Source organism: Megalobrama amblycephala, linkage group LG15 (assembly GCF_018812025.1).
Source record: "Megalobrama amblycephala isolate DHTTF-2021 linkage group LG15, ASM1881202v1, whole genome shotgun sequence".
Taxonomy (NCBI): Eukaryota; Metazoa; Chordata; class Actinopteri; order Cypriniformes; family Xenocyprididae; genus Megalobrama; species Megalobrama amblycephala.
Genome location: NC_063058.1, coordinates 9,891,542 through 9,908,746, shown reverse-complemented (window position 1 = coordinate 9,908,746; position 17,205 = coordinate 9,891,542). Strand labels below are relative to the sequence as shown.

At 38.6% G+C, this 17,205-nt stretch overlaps 1 protein-coding gene across 1 annotated transcript in view; it reads right to left on the bottom strand.

Moving 5' to 3' along the window:
- The window catches only part of LOC125247385 (proprotein convertase subtilisin/kexin type 5), a 41,687-nt gene that overhangs the window by 21,850 nt on the left and 2,632 nt on the right, over window positions 1-17,205 (bottom strand). The window contains exons 2-8 of the mRNA XM_048158640.1: window positions 15,314-15,517; window positions 14,913-14,981; window positions 12,577-12,619; window positions 6,988-7,133; window positions 2,262-2,456; window positions 1,091-1,177; window positions 719-914 (exon numbers count right to left, since the gene is read on the bottom strand). Of these exons, the coding sequence (XP_048014597.1) occupies window positions 719-914; window positions 1,091-1,177; window positions 2,262-2,456; window positions 6,988-7,133; window positions 12,577-12,619; window positions 14,913-14,981; window positions 15,314-15,517 (940 nt within the window). The remainder of the gene's footprint in view (window positions 1-718; window positions 915-1,090; window positions 1,178-2,261; window positions 2,457-6,987; window positions 7,134-12,576; window positions 12,620-14,912; window positions 14,982-15,313; window positions 15,518-17,205) is intronic.

Here is a 17,205-nt window from a genome sequence, read left to right as displayed (position 1 = left end):
GTCTCCATGAATACAGTAAGAAACGATGGTAACTTTAACCACATTTAACAGTACATTAGCAACATGCTAACGAAACATTTAGAAAGACAGTTTACAAATATCACTAAAAATATCATGATGATATGGATCATGTCAGTTATTATTGCTCCATCTACCATTTTTCGCTATTGTTCTTGCTTGCTTACCTAGTCTGTTGATTCAGCTGTGCACATATCCAGACGTTAACTGGCTGCCCTTGTGTAATGCCTTTCATAATGTTGGGAACATGGGCTGGCATATGCAAATATTGGGGACGTACACCCCGACTGTTACGTAACAGTCAGTGTTATGTTGAGATTCGCCTGTTCTTCGGAAGTCTTTTAAACAAATGAGATTTACATAAGAAAGAGAAAGCAATGGAGTTTGAAACTCAGTGTATGTCTTTTCCATGTACTGAACTCTTGTTATTCAACTATGCCGAGGTAAATTCAATTTTTGAATCTAGGGCACCTTTAATAAAGAAAATGCTGCTATTGTCACTAAGTGTAAATAGAATATATTGCTATTTTCAGTGTAAATAACAGCTACAGCTATTTGCACTTAGTGTAAATACCATATATTGCTAAGAAAATATGCTATTTTCACTTAGTGCAAATAGCCGCTGCCTTATTTTAAATGTCCATATATTTTTGGGGTGCCTGTAAAGCATGTTCCAGAAGTTACAGCCATAGCGACTTACTCTGGGCACTCGGACCAGCAGCTGCCCTGAAACAGATAGAGCTGGTAAGTGTCCGTCTTACAGCTCACACACTCGTCTCTGCTCTCACAGGCCTCACAGTTAGCAGAACACCTCTCACATAGCAGACTGGAGCTATTTCCAAAGAAACCCAGAGGGCAGCGGTCTACACAGACAGACTCCTGCTCCAACATGTATCCTAGCAAACAAGACAGCTATTAGAATAGTTAAGAAAAGCAAACAGAGACCAATTAGCCTGGCAGTTATCTTATTTATTCAACAAGTTCTTCCCTTTAAACCATAAATTCATTAAAAGGAAATGTTTACAGTCTGTTTATCAAGTGGGAGGGAAAGGAAAGCTGACCTATACGTTACCGGTAGCACAGGTGATGCAGTTCTGAGCCTTGGGTCCATAACACGTCAGGCAGGAAACATCACAGTAATGACAAGTGCGACTTTCCCCTTTGGAGTAAGAAAATATATACAAAAATACATGGTTATTGTATCTAAACTATTAGTTTTGCTTGATTTACTACATGTATTTTATTTCCCTTTTTTTTCCCCCTTTTTTTTTTTTTTTTTTTTTTAGTATTTTTATTAGAATTTTATATTTTAAAAAAAGCAAAAGAAAACAGTATAAATTTAGGAAATACAAACAATCATTTTGATGCCAAGAAACCCCAAATATAAAACTATTAAAATCATTTTCTTTAACTGATTAAAAACTTAAATGAAAATTATAAATGTTGCTTTGACAAGTACTTAAATTACTAAAATTAAAGCTATGTTAAATGTTAAAAATCATAAATACAAATACAATTACTCACACTTAAAACTAAAATGAATGAAAAATGAAAATCTAAAAATAAAGGTTTGTTCAAAATATTAGGCATTTATTATAATACTATAATAATAACACTATAATAATATAAATACTATAATAGAATATAAATAATAATAAAGCAACACTGACGAGGACCTTATATTTTCGTGTATACAGCTCACATTCTGCTTAAACTTTACACTTTATTTTAAGGAAGTTAAACACTTTATTTCTTTATTTTTAAAGAAATATTAATTAACTACATGTACTTACTATAGGGTTAGGTTATGCATATAAATTATAGTTATTACTATAGTAACATGTGTAAGTACACTGTAAAATAAAGTGTTACTAATAATTGGATCTTTATTGTCATTGAATGAAGGTCAAAGCAAATTATTAACACAACCCCCATTTTATACTGTTAAAAAATATTAGGGATTTGAGGATTTCCAAACTTGAAACCTTAATTTCACATTAATTTCAACATTAAATTAAAATAAAAGCATAAAAAATATTAACATTATAAAAAAGAAAAAAAAAAATTCTGTGTTAAACAGTTTGTGAATTCCTGCTGAACCACAGGGCAGCACATTTTAAGTGTAGTACTGCCAACAGAGGGCAGTATCACAGCAAGTGTAACAGACATAAAGAGCAAGCTTTCAACGGAGGGTATATGTATCATTTTTTATAGTTCTTATATTACATGGCAGAAGTTCTCACCATCAACATACTGGCCTTCCGGGCAGCTGATCACCGGGCACTTCCCGTAAACTGGGCGGCTCCAGCCACTGCATCTGTTGCAGTCTCTCACTCCAGGGCCGTGGCAGGTCAGACAGGAGCTGTGACAGGGCTGACAGCGCCACCCTCTGGTGTCTTTAAATGTGTCTGCTGGGCACTCCTTCACACAGGTGCCATCTGACAGGTTGAATGCAAAAAGATGTAAATTTACGTCCAAAGACTTACTGAGAATTGTTTATCCTCTTATTTTTAGTGTACTCTTGCATTAGTGTTGTGATTTTTATAGTAGTTTACCTAACACAGCTATGAACAATACGTACTGCATTCAATTGTGACATATTCAAAGGTTTAGGGTCAGTACGTTTTATTGATCTATTGAAATAAATTAATACTTTTATTCAGGATGCATTAAATTGATCAAAGTGACAGTAAATGATGTATAATGTAAGATTTCTAATTAAAATAAATGCTGTTTCTTTAAAAAAAAAAAAAAAAAAAGTAGCTTCCATGAAAAATAGTATAACAACTGTTTTTAACATTGATAATAATAAGAAATGTAACACGTTTCACAATATTACTGTATTTTTGAACAAAAAAATTTAGCATAAGAGACTTCTTTCAAAAAAATTTTACTGGCCCCAAACCTTTGAACGGTAGCGATTAACAGGTTATAAATTGCCAAGAGTCAGTTGTGTTATTTCATATAATATTATGGTATTAATAATAAGTAAATGTGTGTAAATGTTTGGACTGATAGTGTATAATCACAAAAACATGAATATTACTTTGCATGAATGGACCAGTCAAATTTTGCATTAACCATATTTGCATCCCATTTATATTTCCTATTCAAATGAGTGAATGCTGCTGTGTACAATGTGTCCTTTCTCTGAAGCACATGCAGTGATATATCAGGCATTCTCAACCTTTTTCTTGTTGAACCATATTTACATGATAATTAAATAATTACGACGTGCTTCTGCTAAATGCTCAGAACATAAAATTAATGGAAACATGCTGAGACCCCCTGTAGCTGATCTATGCAGGTGGTGCTGGGGAGGAGGAGGGCTAGAATAAGAATTCGTATAGCGCACAGTATTGGTGTGTTCATTTGGATGCGTTGTGGTAATAAAGGGAAGTAATAATGAATTTATGTGAAATCTATTGGCTGTGGAAGTTGAAACAACCAATCAGAATGCAAATAGAGTTTCATGGCTGAACTATTCATGCATGTATGTAAATTTGATCGACCAATGGCAAAATGGTAGTGTTTGGGAAACTTTTTTTTTCAATTCTGTTTGGTGACGTAAGTGTTGCAGAATTACTTCAACTTTAAATATTATATAAACATTTATATTCAGGGCTTGACATTAACTTTTTTGCTCACCAGCCACTGTGGCTAGTGGTTTTCCAAAGTTACTAGCCACTCAGCATTTTCACTGGCCACAATTTTGCTGTTGGTAAATTACATTTTATATGATTAAAGTTGACTTTGTTATGCTTAAATTACTTTATTTTGAGTCATTTTACTTGATTTAGAAGATTTAAAACCCTTTCAAACTTTTAAATGCAGATTGACCACCCAAATCAAGACTACATTGTATATCAGCTGGTATGCAGGTGGGCAAGAGGTAGACAATATGAGCATGGGCTAATATGAGAAATTGTATAAGTTATTTGTGTTAGGCTATATAAAAGAACAAAGAAGCAAATTACAAAAACAATAGTACATTAAAAATAATCTTTTTTCAGATACAGTAGGTTTATTTAACATATAGCCTACATTTAACATCTTTTGTTGTTTGATTAACATTAATGACAGACAGGTAGGCCTATTTAATTGGGTTGCTGAATGCATGGACGTAACTGACGCATATCCAGTTATTACCCACCTGTTTACGTCCACTTAAGCCATAACCGACTGTATTCACGCGAGATACTCCACACGATGGACATTTAGACATCTGTGTGCACGTGTATTTGACTATTCAGGCGCGAGGAGAACTGATCGCGCGCGCCACAGAGAGAGAGCGCACGCGAGAGAGCGCTTTTGTTGTGTGTCATTCAGCGCAATTCCGCCTATCCCTCCTTCACTAACTGCACGTAAATAACGAATTGTGTGATTGGATTGTAATTTTGTGCTACGACGATCTTCGACGATCATTTGGCTGTAAACTGAAATTATATTCAACCCGCCAAAGTGGCTAGTGGGAGTGGCTGTCTTACCCGCCACAGCTGAAATCTACCCGCATTTGGCGGGTTGGCGGGTGTTAAAGGTCCCGTTCTTCGTGATCCCATGTTTCAAACTTTAGTTAGTGTGTAATGTTGTTGTTAGAGTATAAATAAAATCTGTAAAATTTTAAAGCTCAAAGTTCAATGCCAAGCGAGATATTTTATTTAACAGAAGTCGCCTACATCGAACGGCCAGTTTGGACTACATCCCTCTACTTCCTTCTTTAATGACGTCACTAAAACAGTTTTTTGACTAACCTCCGCCCACAGGAATACACAAGAGTTGCGTTTGTAGAGTGTGTTTGTCGCCATGTCGTCAAAACGCTGTTATTTTCATCCCGCAGTCCAATCACCGGGTCTGATTCCGGCTCAAATTGATAGGGTAAAATTAAAGACATGTTTACAATAACACTGAGCGCATGCATCTCTACGTTATGGTAAGAGGCGTGACCTTTCCGGGCAAGGTTCGCTAAGCTGCTGTCGAATCACAACACAGGAACCGCTGGTACAATCAGAACTCGTTACGTATTTCTGAAGGAGGGACTTCATAGAACAAGGAAGTCATCAGCCCGTTTTTATGACAGTGGAAACAGCGGCATACAGATAGGTAAATTATGTTAAAAATACTGTGTTTTTTTTTTACACGCGAAACATGAACACATGTTATATTGCACACTATAAACACAATTAAAGCTTCAAAAAAACACGAAAAACGGGACCTTTAATGTCAAGCCCTGTTTATATTTATCATACATTTGTGATTTATTTATCATACATTTCTATGGCGATTTATATTAGCATTATTGACATAAAACTCTCCAGAGTTTCAATATACACTGAACAAAATTATAAATGCAACACTTTTGTTTCTGCCCCCATTTTTCATTAGCTGAACTCAAAGATCTAAGACTTTTTCTATGTACACAAAAGGCCTATTTCTCTCAAATATTGTTCACAAATCTGTCTAAATCTGTGTTAGTGAGCACTTCTCCTTTGCCGAGATAATCCATCCACCTCACAGGTGTGGCATATCAAGATGCTGATTAGACAGCATGATTATTGCACAGGTGTGCCTTAGGCTGGCCACAATAAAAGGCCACTCTAAAATGTGCAGTTTTATCACACAGCACAATGCCACAGATGTCGCAAGTTTTGGGGGAGTGCAGGAATGTCCACCAGAGCTGTTGCCCATGAATTGAATGCTCATTTCTCGACCATAAGCCGTCTCCAAAGGCGTTTCAGAGAATTTGGCAGTTCATCCAGCCGGCCTTACAACCGCTGACCACATGTAACCACTCCAGCCCAGGACCTCCACATCCAGCATCTTCACCTCCAAGATCGTCTGAGACCAGCCACCTGGACAGCTGCTGCAACAATCGGTTTGCATAACCAAAGAATTTCTGCACAAACTGTCAGAAACCGTCTCAGGGAAGCTCATCTTCATGCTCGTCGTCCTCATCGGGGTCTTGACCTGACTGCAGTTCGTCGTCGTAACCGACTTGAGTGGGCAAATGCTCACATTCGAGAGGTGTTCTTTTCAAGGATGAATCCTGGTTTTCACTGTACAGGGCAGATGGCGTCGTGTGGGTGAACGGTTTGCTGATGTCAACGTTGTGGATCGAGTGCCCATGGTGGCGGTGGGGTTATGGTATGGGCAGGCGTATGTTATGGACAACGAACACAGGTGCATTTTATTGATGGCATTTTGTATGCACCGAGATACCGTGACGAGATCCTGAGGCCCATTGTTGTGGCATTCATCCACGACCATCACCTCATGTTGCAAGGATCTGCACACAATTCCTGGAAGCTGAAAACATCCCAGTTCTTGCATGGCCATGTCACCCACTGAGCATGTTTGGGATGCTCTGGATCGGCGTATACGACAGCGTGTTCCAGTTCCTGCCAATATCCAGCAGCTTCGCACAGCCATTGAAGAGGAGTGGACCAACATTCCACAGGCCACAATCAACAACCTGATCAACTCTATGCGAAGGAGATGTGTTGTTGTGTGAGGCAAATGGTGGTCACACCAGATACTGACACCCAAACCCCCCCCCCCGAGCATCTTGATATGCCACACCTGTGAGGTGGATGGATTATCTCGGCAAAGGAGAAGTGCTCACTAACACCGATTTAGACAGATTTGTGAACAATATTTGAGAGAAACAGGCCTTTTGTGTATATAGAAAAAGTCTTTGAGTTCAGCTCATGAAAAATGGGGGCAAAAACAACAGTGTTGCATTTATAATTTTGTTCAGTGTAAGTGACTGTAGTTTCAACCCTCTGGAGTTTCACCATTGGATAATCAAAAACAGCTTTAACGTAGTATCAATTTAAATGATAGATTTAATTTATAAACATTATACAATAATGAACGCTTTATAGGCTAAACTTAACCAGCCAAAGTAATGTGACTGAAACAGCTATGGCTATCAGACAGGAAAATGAAAGCAAACAAAAGTAGAGTACACACTGTTCAGGAAGTGTCCGCTCTGGCAAGCGAGACACAAGGCATCACTCCGGCAGTCCACACATGGCTCCAGGCAGCTGATACACAGTCCTCTACCCCGGTCCTCATAGGTCCTCTGGGGACAGTGCTGACGACACTGGTGTCTGTATCTTTATGGATAGATAAACAAAAAAGGTTTGTCGCATATTGACTGCATTGTTTTAAAGGTGAGCAGGCCTTCAACATAATATTTGAGGGCTGTTGTATGCTTGGATAAGCCCTTATAGAATTTTGAAGCCATTTAAGCTTTTTTCTGTCAGATAATTCCATAAACACAGCAATTCGCACGGCCTTGCGCAAAAAAAAAAAAAAAATAGTAAAAATGACAAAAACAGAATAAAATGATTAAATGTGCCCTAGATTATGTTTTTAAAAGATGTAATATAAGTCTAAGGTGTCCCCTGAATATGTCTGTGAAGTTTCAGATCAAAATACCCATAGATTTTTTTTTATTAATTTTTTTAACTGCCTATTTTGGGGCATCATTATAAACACACCGATTTTATGCTGCGGCCCTTTTAAATCCCGTGCTCCACGCCCACAGAGCTTGCGCTTGCCTTGAACAGTGCCTTAACAAAGTTTACACAGCTAATATAACCCTCAAAATGGATCTTTACAAAGTGTTCGTCATGCATGCGTCGGATTATGTGTGTATTGTATACTGTTATATTGTTTACTTCTGATTTTGAATGAGTTTGATAGTGCTCCGTGGCTAACGGCTAATGCTATTGGAGAGATTTATAAAGAATGAAGTTGAGTTTATGAATTATACAGACTGCAAGTGTTTAAAAATGAAAATAGCAACAGCTCTTGTCTCCATGAATACAGTAATAACCGATGGTAACTTTAACCACATTTAACAGTACATTAGCAACATGCTAACGAAACATTTAGAAAGAAAGTTTACAAATATCACTAAAAATATCATGTTATCATGGATCATGTCAGTTATTATTGCTCCATCTGCCATTTTTCGCTATTGTTCTTGCTTGCTTACCTAGTCTGATGATTTGGTTGTGCACATCCAGAGGTTAATACTGGCTGCCCTTGTGTAATGCCTTTTACACTGTTGGAAATGTGGGCTGGCATATGCAAATATTGGGGGCGTATACCCCGACTGTTACGTAACAGTCAGTGTTATGTTGAGATTTGCCTGTTCTTCGGAGGTCTTTTAAACAAATGAGATTTATATAAAAAGGAGGAAACAATGGAGTTTGAGACTCACTGTATGTCATTTCCATGTACTGAACTCTTGTTATTTAACTATGCCAAGATAAATTAAATTTTTCATTCGAGGGCACCTTTAAAACTAAAATTAAAGTGAAGAAGAATATAGAAATAAAAACAATACTAGTATCTCAATGATACTAAAATAACAATGGTTCGTGCCGAAAAAGAATGCTAGTTGGTGCATTTTTTCTATGCAATGTCCAAAAAAAAAGATGAAAATCAAAAAAGTTACAATTTTTACCCAATTAATTCCTGGACGTGCATCAAAAAAGTCAAGTGACTGAATAATCTGCTCAGAGAGAAAAAAAAACAAAAAACGTTTTGTCTGGTGCACTAAATCACAGGTAATTTATTACATTTAATAAAAGCACCCCACAGTAGTGTCAATTTTTATTTTTTTAAATTTCTGTTTTGCACCAATTTCAATTTCTTTCTCTTTAAAACATGCTTCCATCGCCATTTCATCTGTAAAATATTTTTTATTTTTCGCAACTTTGGAAACAAAGCTAATGATTGAATTTACTGTAAATTCAACACAGTTGGTAAATTAGTGAATTGAGCTGCTGGTTAAACTGTATGGTGTGTGAATATGAAATAAGTTTTTGCACCATTAAAATAATGAGCACAAAACTCTTTACTCTTTAGCCTCAGTATCAATTGGAACAAATTCAATACCCCTCTATCTCTTGGACCTGTTTGAAAAACTTGCTTACAAAGACTTTGGAGCAGCTTCATAGCAGCAACTGTCTTTGTAGACTTACTTTTGAATCAAAGACGCACTCTGATTCACAAGCTCCACCTTCAGGGTGAGGGATACAGTATAATGAAGGTTGAGACTATGGGAGCCCGAGGCAGTTTGTTTCAGTGCTTTGACAGAGGGAGACTGGGTGAAGAGTAACCAGAGAACACTAACCACACCAGAGAAATGAACACCATCCCAAAACCACAACACACCTGCCTTTGGCAGTGTTGCTGAAATTATTCAGCCTTCAAACCTTCAAATCAACCATTCGGCAATAGACCTCTGATAAATGAAAACAGAATGAAAGATCATCTAGAGGGCATTTAATTAAAAGTCTTCTGTCATAATTCTATCATGATTCTTAAATCTGTTGTATAGACCATTTGGGAAGAACATAATCTTCAAGTTGACCAGTCAGTCTTCTGATTTATTGCATGCACAGGAGCTAGAAATGTGACATTGAAGACTAGAGTAATGATGCTGAAAATTCAGCTCAGCATTACAGGAATAAATTATATTGTAAAATGTATTAAATAGAAAAAGTTTATTTTGAATAGCAATAATATTTCATAATATAACTGTTCATCATCAAGTAAATGCTTGCAACTCAACTTTATAACTTGCGATTCTGACTTTATATCACGTAAATCTGACTTTATATCATGCAATTCTGACTTTATATAACATGCAATTCTGACTTTATATAACATAATTCTGACTTTATATAACATAATTCTGACTTTATATCACGCAATTCTGACTTTATATCACGCAATTCTGACTTTACAGCATGCAATTCTGACATTATAACTCGTAATTCTGACTTTATATCTTGCAATTCTGACATTATAACTCATACAGTAATTCTGACTTTATATCTCACAATTCTGACTTTACATCACGTAATTCTGACTTTATATCACGTAAATCTGACTTTACATCATGCAATTCTGACTTTATAACACAATTCTGACTATATCATGCAATTCTGACTTTATATCATGCAATTCTGACTTTGTAACTCACAATTCTGACTTTATATCATGCAATTCTGACTTTATAACTTGCAATTCTGACTTTATCTCTCACAGTTCTGACTCTACATCATGTAATTCTGACTTTATAACACAATTCTGACTTTACATCATACAATTCTGACTTTATATCACGCAATTCTGACTTTATAACTTGCAATTCTGACTTTATATCATGCAATTCTGACTTTATAACTTTCAATTCTGACTTTACATCACGTAATTCTGACTACATCATGCAATTCTGACTTTATAACACAATTATGACTTTACATCATACAATTCTGACTTTATATCACGCAATTCTGACTTTATAACTTGCAATTCTGACTTTACATCACGTAATTCTGACTTTACATCATGCAATTCTGACTTTATAACACAATTCTGACTTTACATCATGCAATTCTGACTTTATAACTTGCAATTCTGACTTTATATCTCACAATTCTGACTTTGTAACTAGCAATTCTGACTTTATATCATGCAATTCTGACTTTATAACTCATAATTCTGACTTTATATCTCACAATTCTGACTTTTCATCAGTTAATTCTGACCTTATATCACGTAAATCTGACTTCATGCAATTCTGACTTTATAACTTGCAATTCTGACTTTATATCATGATATTCTGACTTTATAACTCACAATTCTGACTTTATAACTTGCAATTCTGACTTTATATCACGCAATTCTGACTTTATATCATGCAATTCTGACTTTATAACTCACAATTCTGACTTTATAACTTGCAATTCTGACTTTATATCACGCAATTCTGACTTTATATCATGCAATTCTGACTTTATAACTCACAATTCTGACTTTATAACTTGCAATTCTGACTTTATATCACGCAATTCTGACTTTATAACTTGCAATTCTGACTTTATATCATGCAATTCTGACTTTGTAACTCGCAATTCTGACTTTATATCTGTCACAAATCCTGTCAGTTCCCCGGACTACATTTCCCATCATCCCATCACATGCACTCACTCCACCAATCACCTGTTGCCACATACAGCCATGCACACTCCACACTAATCACCACACCCAGCTGATGCGCATTACCTGGACTATAAAGGACTCATACACACACCACCTCACCGCGAAGTCTTGATTCCTAGTGACAATTCTGAGCGTTCCTTCTATCCTGTCTGCTTGTGTTTGATCTTGCCTGTTCCTGTTTCTTGACCCGTTGCTGCCTGTCCTGACCCTTGCCTGTTATACTGTTCTGTGAATGATATCCGCCTGTCCTGACCATTGCCTGCACCCTGATTACGATTCTGCCTGTCCCTTGCTGTTCTCGTCTGCTCCTGATTGACCCTGCCTGTACGACATTCTTAATAAAGCTTGCATTTGGATCTTACCATGACTCCCGCTTTGTTACAATATCATGCAATTCTGACTCGCAATTGTTTATATCTCACAATTCTGAGAAAAAAGTCAGAATTGTGAGATGTACTGTAAACTCACAATTGCGAGAAAAAAAGTCAGAATTGTGAGATATAAACTTGCAATTGTGTTTATATCTCACAATTGTGACTTTTTTTTTCTCGCAATTGCGAGATATAAACACAATTGCCATTTATAAAGTCAGAATTGCATGATATAAAGTCAGAATTGTGAGGTATAAACATGCAATTGTGAGGGAAAAAAAGTTGTTGTAATCAAAAGTTGTAATCAGACATTGGACAATGATTATAGGAAACTAAAATATAAACATTTTGCATTTTAGTCTCATTTTTTGGTCATTTCATATTTTTTATGACTTTATCATTATTCTAAAATGTGGAAAATGGAAATAATAAAGAAAAACTTTGTCTTCAAATGTCTGACTGGTACTCCATGTATTAAAACTATAAAAGAGTCCAAATAAATCTTAACGTAAAGATAAACTGAATGAAGCTACATAAACCACATGTTTGCACTATGTTAAACACATATCTTATTCTAGTTAAGCAGTTGATAAGCATGACCGATCAAGTGCTCCGTCTGAGACACAGAGGTGCCTCACTTTGGAACTCAACACTTAAGCAAGATGTTTGAGCGGGACGGCGGACAACAGCTGCCATGGCAACGGTTCAAGCACAATGAAAGCATGAGGAATGTTCAGGGGGATTAACATTGCTCTTTTCCTCTCTGAGTGGACATTCATTAGTCAGGATTCTCGTACAAGACACTCCAACTCTCTGAGCAAAGAAAGTCCTTCAGCTTCAACCGAGCGAGGAGGAGATGGGCTCAAATTAGTGAGGAGAGAGAGAGAGAAGGACAGATTGAGTGAGTTGAGGGAAAAACTCATAAGAGGTGCCTCTATGTCGAGCAGCTTGGATCTCAGGTAACCGTGTGAGACTTGACTGAAAGTGAAATCTGATGCACACAATAGCTGGAGGCCATAACACAGGGAGAAACACACAATCAAACCTCTGTTCTCTTTAAAGTATCCCTGCAAAATTCTCCAGAAAACTTCAACATAGCTTAAATTGCATAGCAGCTGAAATAAACAGACAAATATTTCTAAAAAATACAATAGAAACTTACAGGAAGTAGCCATCTGTGCAGCTGTTGCAAACCTCCGGCTCATCTGTTGTGGACACAAAACAGGCAATGATTACACAGCCCTGGATCTTGAACTTTACCTAAAGCCTTTATGTACTGTATGCATTACAAAGGTATTATAATATATTATATCTTTTCATAAAAAAATTGTAAGCAGATATATTTGCAAATTTCCATCATGTCTATTTTTTTCAGAAAATAAGAATGAAGATTTTTCAGATTACATATATGTATCAGCTTTAATGCACTTTTAAAAATAAAAAAGACTGTTTTTGTTTATCTTCTTTGTTATTGTGTGCTCATTGCAACACGTTGCTGACTGAAAACTGAACCTAGATTAGATTACTATGGCGATTCAATATGGATTTAATTGCTGTGCACCTGCTTTCTCCTTACTGGAGCAAGGAGAACACTTCCTCAAGGACCACACGACAGAATTTTTAGATCTGACATGCCTCATCCACTATCCAGACCACTCAATCTGCATATTTTTCTACACCAGCCTCAGCGAGTGGTCCAAGGCACGCATGCAAGTGGATAGTCCTCTGGGGAATGTTGCCGCCTATGTGGAGTGGGTGCTGGTGAGTTGTGGATGTTCATTCACTTCATTCAGAGCCTAGCCAGCCACCAACCAAGCCCATCAAGGACAGGATGCCAGAGCTCAACACAAACACAGAGCCCGAGCCCACCTTGATGCCATATCCGATGCATGAGGCCCCAGAGCCTGAGCCCAACGAAGTTCTGACCAAGTGCATGGGCTGGCAAAATCATTCATTCCTGTTGTTGTCCTCATGGAGTTTGAGGGAATGGACAGGAGCCCCACCCTTACTCCTGTGAGATATGCAGGGTCTCTGTAACTTTATTTGTAACTTTATTTATTTTCCTGTCTCAGCTCCGAGTCTCCTGCATCTCCGCTGGTCCTGCACAGCTCCAAGTCTCCTGCGTCGTTGGTCAATACAACTTTCGTATAGGTCCCAGCCTCCCTCTCCTGCCTTCTCTGCCTATGCTAGCCACTTCCTTGGCCCAACCTCTGCTAGCTCCCATCAGGCTCCTCCTCTGTTGGTTCCACCCTGCTGCTTGGATCCATCTCGGGTCTTCCAGTCTCCAGCTCCGCATTGGCAAGTGGTCCCCCTGGCTCCGCCTTGGGTTGCTGAGCTCGTCACTCCATTGACCAGTCAGCTCCACCTTGGCTCCACCTGGAACTGTCATTTATACAGCTCCACCAGGCTCCCTTGTTGTCACTCTACCTATTCCACAGACGTCCGGGCTTTCAGCAGCGCCTCATCCCTCCATCCCTTCGGCTCTGTCGGGCTCCTCCTTCCCTTCAGCTCCGCCTTGGTCCTCAGTCCCACTGGCTCTACCTACGTCTTCAGGAACCTTGGCTCCACCTTGGCCTCCAGGACCTATGATGTCGCCCACTCTCTGTGTCTCCTCAGCTCTGCTTGTGTCTCCAACTATCCTGGTGGCCGGACCTCTGACTCCACCCTGGCTCCTCCCACCTTTGCTTCCGCTGTGGGCCTTTATTATGGTTGTGCTTAGGGACATCAGCTATCTCCTCCCTGGCACCTTCCTCCATTGCCTCCTCCATGGTGGTTTCCTCTGTCAGCCCCTCCTTGGTCTCTAGCTCCACATCCTCCTTCAAAGCCCACACCCTCCCTCCTCTATTGTTCTCCCTAATCAGTGGATTAATGATTAAAGTCTTTTTTATCTCCTTTGTCATTGTGTGCTCGTTGCAACCCGTTGGGTTCATCTGGGTCTGCGTTCTTTCTTCTGCTGAACATAAAGGAAGATATTTTGAAGACAGTTTGTAACCAGGCTGCTTTGGGGCACCGTTGACATCCATAGTAGGAAAAAAAATACTATGGAAGTCAATAGTGTCCCACAGCTGTTCAGTTTCCCATATTCTTCATATTCTTTCCCAAATATCTTCCTTTATGTTCAAAAGAAAAAAGAAATGTATACAGGTTTGGAACAAATTGAGGATGAGAAAATTACAGAATTTTCATGTTTGGGTGAACTATCCCTTTAAGTAGATCATAGAACCATTGCCACCAATCAACCAATCAACGATCAACTTAGCTCAAAAGAGATACACAGCCTGGGTCAGAATTCGAACCTTAAAATCAGGATTAGGCATAAAATAATGTCATACATGTGAAAATCATCTGAGAATTGAACAAAGAGTTGTAAACTTGCTCAGAGGAAGACAGAAATTGTCTCTTTTTTCTGTTTTTACAGAAATTACATAATATTGCATTATTGAAATTATGAAACATAAAATACTATACACATAGCCATTAAAAGTGTGCGTTACTTACCTGTGGAACATGTTTTACAGCCGATACTGCAGTCTATACATTCTCGCGTATCCGGGTCCTGAACCTGACCTGTTCAAGCAAATGTCTGTGAGTGTCAGACTTTTTGTATATAAATGTTACATGATTACTTAGAAGTCATATAATAGCTAGTTCTTGTCCTCAAATTTGATTCCAGTTCCAGTTTGTTTTCATTCATTTGATTCGTTTAAACTGAGAGATGTGTGTAAAGCAAAACACTACAGTTGATTAATCACAGTACGTTAAGATAATCGTTTTATACGACACACTCTTTGAATTATGTTTAAATATGCAAATCAGGCATGATCTAATTAAATGGAACTTCTGCATGTTGGAACGCTGTATTAGAATTCACTATTAGTTTTATTAAAAGATAAACTTACCAACTCCACACAGGACTGTTAGACAGATGCCACTTTTAAGGTTGTATCCTTCTCTGCACTTGGCACACACGTTGGCATCAGCACAGATCTCACAATTAGGCATACATGGAAGGCAGGTGTACTCGTCTCGGTCTGGATAAAACTCTCGTGGGCAGTGTAGTCTGCAGTGACCCTGATACAGAAAACGCTCTTTCCCCTCCTCATCTGCAATGACCCACAAAATTAATTTAACATGACATGGGGATATATATATATATATATATATATATATATATATATATATATATATACACTGCTCAAAAAAAATTAAAGGAACACTTTTTAATCAGAGACTAGCATCAAGTCAGTTAAATCCCTGGGATACTGTTCTGGTCAGTTAAGTAGCAGAGGGGGAGGTTAATCAGTTTCAGCTGCTTTGGTGTTAATGAAATTAACAACAGGTGCACTAGATGGGCAACAATGAGATGACCTCCTGAAATGGAATGGTTTTACAGGTGGAGGCAACTGACATTTTTTTCCCTACTCATCTGTTCTGACTGTTTTTCAGTAATTTTGCATTTGGCTAGGTTCAATGTCACTTCTGGTAGCATGAGGCGATACCTGGACCCTACAGAGGCTGCACAGGCAGTACAACTCCTCCAGGACGGCACATCAATACGTGCCATTGCCAGAAGGTTTGCTGTGTCAGCACAGTCTCAGGAGCATGGAGGAGATTCCAGTTACTCTAGGAGAGCTGGACAGCATCATAGAAGGTCCTTAACCCATTAGCAGGACCGGTATCTGCTCCTTTGTGCAAGGAGGAACAGGATGAGCACTGCCAGAGCCCTACAAAATTACCTCCAGCAGGCCACTGGTGTGAATGTCTCTGACCAAACAATCAGACTTCATGAGGGTGGCCTGAGTGCCCGGCACTGTGGAGCTCGATTGGCATTTTCTCGATTGGCATTTGCCATTGAACACCAGAATTTGCAGGTCCGCCACTAGTGCCCTGTCCTTTTCACAGATGAGAGTAGGTTCACCCTGAGCACATGACAGACGTAAAAGGGTCTAGAGAAGCTGTGGAGAATGTTATGCTGCCTGTAACATCGTTCAGCATGACTGGTTTGGTGGTGCTTCAGTGATGGTCTGGGGAGGCATATCCATGGATGGACACACAGACCTCTACAGGCTAGACAATAGCACCCTGACTGCCGTTAGGTATCAGGATGAAATCCTTGGACCCATTGTCAGACCCTACACTGGTGCAGTTGGTCCTGGGTTCCTCCTGTATGACAATGCTCGGCCTCATGTGGCGAGAGTATGCAGGCAGTTCCTGGAGGATGAAGGAATTGATACCATTGAATGGCCCCCACGCTCGCCTGACCTAAATCCAATAGACCACCTCTGGTGTTCCAATAGAACATTATGCCAGGTTGCACCTCAGACTGTCCAGGAGCTCAGTGATGCCCTGGTCCAGATCTGGGAGGAAATACCCTAGGACACCATCCATCATCTCATTAGGAGCATGCCCCGACGTTGTCAGGCATGCTTACAAGCATGTGGTTGCCATACAAACTACTGAGTACAATTTTGAGTTGCTGCAATGAAATTTCAGCAAAATGGACTAGCCTGCTGCATCATTTTTTCACTTTGATTTTCAGGGTGTCTTTGAATTCAGTCCTCTGTAGGTTGATAGTTTTCATTTCTATCAAACGATGTGGCATCCTTTCATTCCTAACTCATTACCCAGTCCATATCAGCATGATATTTTTTCCCATTGAGATCTGATATGTTTTTTAAAGTTTTTCTTTCATTTTTATGAGCAGTGTAAATATATACAATGTCAGGATCTCTTGTAAGGAATTTGTGTCCTTTGTCCTACCTGTTAAATGGATAACTAGCTTCCTTTTAAT